Source organism: Centruroides sculpturatus, unplaced genomic scaffold (genome assembly GCF_000671375.1).
Source record: "Centruroides sculpturatus isolate CEXI.00-Female unplaced genomic scaffold, Cexi_2.0 scaffold1524, whole genome shotgun sequence".
NCBI classification, from domain to species: domain Eukaryota; kingdom Metazoa; phylum Arthropoda; class Arachnida; order Scorpiones; family Buthidae; genus Centruroides; species Centruroides sculpturatus.
The window spans coordinates 81,222-88,344 of record NW_019387049.1 but is presented as its reverse complement, the minus strand read 5'-3'; the positions used below and the strand labels follow the sequence as shown (position 1 = coordinate 88,344).

The 7,123-nt window shown below is 25.2% G+C and overlaps 1 protein-coding gene across 1 annotated transcript in view; it reads right to left on the bottom strand.

Annotated features, from left to right (window-relative positions):
* The window catches only part of LOC111616091 (calumenin-like), a 12,018-nt gene extending 4,895 nt beyond the window's left edge, over positions 1–7,123 (bottom strand). The window contains exons 1-3 of the mRNA XM_023357525.1: positions 7,058–7,123; positions 5,124–5,285; positions 4,095–4,257 (exon numbers count right to left, since the gene is read on the bottom strand). Of these exons, the coding sequence (XP_023213293.1) occupies positions 4,095–4,257; positions 5,124–5,285; positions 7,058–7,123 (391 nt within the window). The remainder of the gene's footprint in view (positions 1–4,094; positions 4,258–5,123; positions 5,286–7,057) is intronic.

Genomic DNA, 7,123 nt, shown 5'->3' with positions numbered 1-7,123 from the left:
ATACTACTTGAAATATATAATTATTTTTACGAACAATTAATATATCCGTCATCTTGGAATACTGTAAAACTACTTATGATCCATAAAAAAGGAAATAGATTATCACCAGAAAACTATCGTCCTATCGCTCTTCTATCAACTTTAAGGAAATGTTTCACATCAATATTGGCATTACGATTTCAAAAATGGACGACAAATCAAAAACTAATTTCGAATTTACAGTTTGCTTTTATAAAATCCAAAGGAACTGAATCGGCCATATTCTTATTAAACTCACTAATTCAAATATACTTAAAGAAAAAACGAAGAAAAATTTATGCTGCATTCATTGACATTACTAAAGCATTTGACTCTATTCACGTACCCTCTTTGGTTAACAAATTAAAAGTATTTGGTGCAGGTACCAAATTTACAACTACAATTATGGAACTTTTTTCCTCTTACAAAATCAATATAGTATACGGAAAACAGAGATATCCTGAAATTATAATAAATCGAGGAATTTTACAAGGTGAGCCATTGTCTCCCTATCTATTTAATTTTTATATTAATGAAATAGATAAGCTATTCTTATATGATTCAGAAGGCATTAATATATATGGAAGAACATTTCACTACATTCTATACGCAGATGATTTGGTTTTATTGGCCCCAACAAAAGTTACTCTACAGCATAAGATTAATAAAGTGAACGACTATCTGAAATCTATTTATTTAACGATCAATACTGATAAATCAAAAATAATAATATTCAGAAACAATATTAAACTGGCAAATCAAGAGAAATCATTTTATATAAATAATCAACCGTTGGAATTGGTCAATAACATAAAATATTTGGGTATAATGTTCAACTGGAATGGTAAATTCCAAACACATATGAAATATCTTAATAATAAAATAAATCAATTAATAAATAATACTCTCTATTTAGGAGCTAGTTTAAAAATCTCAAACTTAAATCTTCATATGAGAATGTTTAACTCAATAATAATGTCAACTATTTTATATGCCAGTCCGATTTGGGCCATTGATTTATTTTATAACCTGGAAAAATTCCATATTATCTATCTACGCAAAATATTTAAACTCGAACGTACTATACCTGGTTATGCTATTCGCCTAGAAACAAACAGATGTCAGATTTTTCCATTCTTTATGAAAAGATTAATCAGATTTTACTACCGTTTAATGCATTCTAAAGATGATAATATTACGTTTTTACTTCATATAATGAAAAATAAAATGGAAAACAATAATACCAGTAATACAACTTGGTTCTACAAATTTAATAAAATATTACAGTCATTTGGTGTATCTACTATCTTACTTGACAACTCGATTGATAATTGGAATAATGCCTACACTATGATGATGGATTCAGCGATTTCACAATCGATAATTAGTGATCAAAATTCTCTACTCAATTCAACATATCATCCTTGGTACTTGCATATCCTAAGTTTTCCCACTCAATCAAACATTATCACAATGAATACAAATTTAAATATTAAACGTATATTACTACAATTGAGACTAAATAAATTCTCCTTAATTGTGAATAATAATTATATAGATTTTACCAAATCATGTTATTGGTGTAATTCCAGCAGCTTTTCTGCATTTCATCTAATCAGAGACTGTACAGCGTTGAAAAAATATCAGCAACAATTTCAAACTCTAAGAATATTTTCTTCAAATAATGAATTTGATTATAGATCCAAACTGGGTAATTTAACGAAAATAAATATGTATAAAATTGTTAATTTCTTCAACCAAATTACTAATGATTTGAATGTTCAACACCAAAAATAACTTGTGTTCATTTAATTATTTATTGTTTTTATATAAATAACTAATTTATATTTACTTATTATTTGTATTGTTTATATCTTAATCATTACCCCCTGTAACAAGGATTCCTTATTATGAATAAACAAATTATTATTATTTTTACTTATAAATGGATATATTCATTTCTTATAAAGGAGACAAACAAAAATTTATTTGAAAAACACAAATATTTGTTTTTTTGGGTCTCTAATTAATAAAAAATGACAAAACACCATTTTAAAGTACATTTTTATTCAAATAAGTATATTTATAAATAACATGTAGCCCAAGAAGTAGCCAATACGCCAAATGATATTTTTTATGCCAAATTAAAAAAAGGGTAGGCAAATTAGGTGCAAAGTAGTCAAATCTTGCAACGCTGGAAGGAATACTAAATAAAGCTGGAGTTGTGACCCAAAGGGTAATAGACTCAAATTCAGGAAAAAATGAGAAAGGCCAAAAGGTAAAAAGTAGTGAGAAAGGTTAAATAGACCTTCTGTTATGTAAATATTAACCCTTAATTTTCCAACCGTCTTCACTTCTTTATCTTTTGTCCTTTCTCTGTTTTTCCTGAATTTGAGTCTATAATCTTTTGAGTCACAACTTCAGCTTTATTTAGTATTCCTTCTTCGTTCACACATTCCAAGTATTTGAAAATATTTCCTTTCCATTCAAAAATAAAATATGTATAAAGGTGTACGGCTTTATGAAACTTCTTTTTTGAGTTTATGCCGTTGAAATACAGTAAATAAATAAAAAAATTTGTCAGTTTTGTTTACGTGTTTATTGGGCCACATTGGAACTTGCCTTGAATCGCAGGTTGCACACCCCTGGTGTAAACACACATTAAAACAATATGATATGAATACAAAATTTAAAATATTTTAATATTTATATTATTTTGTTCATTTTTATGTCTTTTGAAAGTATTATAAGATGTGTGTGTCATCAGCACTAAACTTTGTAGAGTCATTATATATGCTGAGGACAGATTATTTTTATACTAGGTATATAAATCATATTCTGTAAAAATTTATTAAATAGCCTTAGGTTTATCATAGTGATAATAAACAGAAGTGGAGATAATGTCAAAATTTTAATTTGTACTTACAGTTCAACAAAATTAAACAGTTTATTCTTTCTCATATCCAGTTCTCTCCTTTTCCATATATTATATCTGTATCTGTACAGATACAGATATAATATATGGAAAAGGAGAGAACTGGATATGAGAAAGAATAAACTGTTTAATTTTGTTGAACTGTAAGTACAAATTAAAATTTTGACATTATCTCCACTTCTGTTTATTATCACTATGATAAACCTAAGGCTATTTAATAAATTTTTACAGAATATGATTTATATACCTAGTATAAAAATAATCTGTCCTCAGCATATATAATGACTCTACAAAGTTTAGTGCTGATGACACACACATCTTATAATACTTTCAAAAGACATAAAAATGAACAAAATAATATAAATATTAAAATATTTTAAATTTTGTATTCATATCATATTGTTTTAATGTGTGTTTACACCAGGGGTGTGCAACCTGCGATTCAAGGCAAGTTCCAATGTGGCCCAATAAACACGTAAACAAAACTGACAAATTTTTTTATTTATTTACTGTATTTCAACGGCATAAACTCAAAAAAGAAGTTTCATAAAGCCGTACACCTTTATACATATTTTATTTTTGAATGGAAAGGAAATATTTTCAAATACTTGGAATGTGTGAACGAAGAAGGAATACTAAATAAAGCTGAAGTTGTGACTCAAAAGATTATAGACTCAAATTCAGGAAAAACAGAGAAAGGACAAAAGATAAAGAAGTGAAGACGGTTGGAAAATTAAGGGTTAATATTTACATAACAGAAGGTCTATTTAACCTTTCTCACTACTTTTTACCTTTTGGCCTTTCTCATTTTTTCCTGAATTTGAGTCTATTACCCTTTGGGTCACAACTCCAGCTTTATTTAGTATTCCTTCCAGCGTTGCAAGATTTGACTACTTTGCACCTAATTTGCCTACCCTTTTTTTAATTTGGCATAAAAAATATCATTTGGCGTATTGGCTACTTCTTGGGCTACATGTNTAACTATAAATATTTCTAATTTAGCACATTTTAGAATTTTTAATTTATTTAAATTTCTTAATAATTATTAACACATTTTTATTTAACAATTATTTTGAATCACCGATTTTTCTAATTATTAATAATTTACTCCAATTAATTTTGAATAAGACTAAACTTTTACCATTAAGATAGCCATAAGTAGATTTTTTATATTCTTCCCAAGAAATAATTTCTTTTTTATCTGGATTATGATTTTTCCACTGTTTATCTACATCTTCCAAAATATATCTTTTTTGTGTAAATTGAATCCATTCTTTTAATTCTTGCTGAGTAACAAAACCATCCTAATAATAAATTAACAATAGGTAAATATAGTTTTATACTTGTTAATCATCTGTATTGCAAAAAGTAGTAAATATGTTGCAATAAATATAATTTATTTATATATTTCATATAATATATAAATTTAAGAAATTTATAAATAAAAGTTATATTTAAGACAAGTTAACTTTAAAAATAAGAGACTTAAAATGTATTTATTTAATTTTTATAATTGTGCCATCGCCAATAGAATATGTTTAACATTTTTATATTTGGAGGTAGACAAGTAGCCTTGAATAAAAGATAAACTCTGCAGTAGAATTATTTCCTCAAGTGCATTTGAAAGGACTGAATGAAAAGACACATCTTGTATGTACTGTCTACTGAAGAATTTTAAAAAAATTTTTTGTAAATTTAAATTTGTCCTGGCTAACTTTTATAAAAAGAGATTTAATACTTTATATAAATAAAATAACTCAATTCAATAATGATGTCATTCTCCTGATGTGTTGAATATGTTGAAATTTCTACATCTGTTTGTAATTGTTATCAATATCATCATATGGTTTATTCACAACTAGAATAAAACCTAAAAAAAATGTTTAAATCTATAACAAAAACAAATTATCTATTAAATCTGAATATCTTACTAATGTTTGAAAAGTAGATAATAATTTTAAAAGTTATAATCTTCAAAATCTATAAATTATTATCATTACATAGTTTATGTTTATTCTGTTAACAAAATTTTCTACTTAAAATTTGAGACTCCATTCATAGTTTTCATTTAATAGACTCAACTTAATAGTGTATGTTATTATCTCTCCTTTAAGCAATTTAAATCAGTAATAATTTACTAATAAATAATTATATTATAATTTTTACTTACTTTATTTTTATCTATTTTTTCTACTATTTTTCCAAGTCGATTTCTACTTTCTTCTGGAGAAAGTTCATCAAAAGATTTTGCTTCATCTCCTAGAAATGCATCGTGATCATAATCTACATTGTGTTCTTCATCTTTTCCATAATGTTCTTCATCACTAAGTGTCTATGAAATGAAGTGATAAATTATTGTAAAACAGATATTATATTTAAAATTAATTTTTTAAAATACATAAATATACTGCAATTAAACAAACAAACTAATTCAAGATAAGATTCTGTTATAATTACTTACATTTGTAGTGTTTTTTTTTCATTCTCAATGATATATTCAAAGATTATTTCTACTTATTTATATAGGGAAACAGTATCAAATTATTTTGAAGATTTCATATTTTTACCAATTATTTTCACTAAATCATATTTTCTCAAGAACTATTCATTATATAGCATTTAAAAATCTATATCCATGAAAATGACAACAATGGCAAATAATAATTCACTATCTACAAAATATGAATCCTTTTGTCACAATATTACAGAATAGTAAATACAATTTCTGTATTACATAACTAAACTTTTTAAAATTCTATAACCAAATATACATTGATTATAATATAACTGAACACATTTTAATATATCAATTAAATTTCAGTCGAATGTTTATTTACAAATCCTTTTCGATATTTTAATATTTTTATTTATAATCTTATAATATTTATATCCCTTTAGTTTTAAATCATCAAAATTATTAAAATGGTTTCATGAGCTTCTGCATGAGGCAGACCATTTTTGCCACCATGTTTTTTTGAACAAATGAAATATGTATAATGTTTCTTTATTAATAAAAAGCATTATTTTATTTTTGTTAATAAAAATAACATTCATTTATATGAGTAGGAACTCCTATGGGCCAATAACTTTTCTCTAGGCCCAGGAAAAAATTCCCAGCTCCTCCTACCTCTCAACAGCCCTGAGTAAGTTGATTCAGATTTCATTTATTGATTTCATAGTGAATTTTCTTTAAATTTTCAAAATTGGAGTATGCAAAAAATAAAAATTAGAAAATAATAATTGCTATGATAAAGTTTATAAAAGTTTCTTTTATTAATAAAAATATAGTTAGTTCTAAATTGAATTTAATCTTATTTTTGTCTTTCTAGAAGTGCAATCACTAAATCTGAGATTATCACAAAATTATTGAAAAGTATAATTTTACAAAATTTACAATCGAAGACTTTGTACTGTATTTATTTATTAAGATTTTAATGAAGTACAATTTTTTAATATTTGGTATAAATTACATTATTGATGCAACTCTGAATATTGTTGTAATACTCTATATTAAGTTTGAATCCTTTTAAAACAGNAATCTATTGCTTGGTTCCTGCTGAGTATCTGTTGTTTCATCATTGTTTTTTGTTTTTATTTATATTATTGGTGTTTAGTGACAGTATTTAAATAAATATCAAGTATTTTATTTAATTAATTTGTTTCACATCTTTCATATGTCTTCCACAATACTTTAATAAGAACAAATATTTCTGGCCTAGTTTATAGGCCTGCTAGGTCAAAACAGTTGTTATTAATTCATAAAGTATTGATGGAAGACATAAAGAAGGTGTAAAATTAATTATTGTTAAGTTCCAGCTTTGAATGACACATTTTATTTGATGTGAAAGAATGATCAAAGATAGTTTGAAAGGAATATCACTAAGTAGCAATTAAGATTGGCCATTTTTATAAATAAAAAACATTATTTTGTTAAATAAATAATTTTATAATTTATAATGAAAGGGTAAATTGCTATAAAATATGAACTAATTAAGGATTGCAAAATGTATGTACAAAAAAAAGAAAAGAAAGAAAGAAATAGTTATTACTATAATCATTCAGTGTGAAATGACTTGAAACATTGAGGACAAGGACCAAAGTTACATTTTCTGCACCATATGTATGTACTTTGTTCAGTACAATTTTCACTTTGACCTCTGCATCTGACAT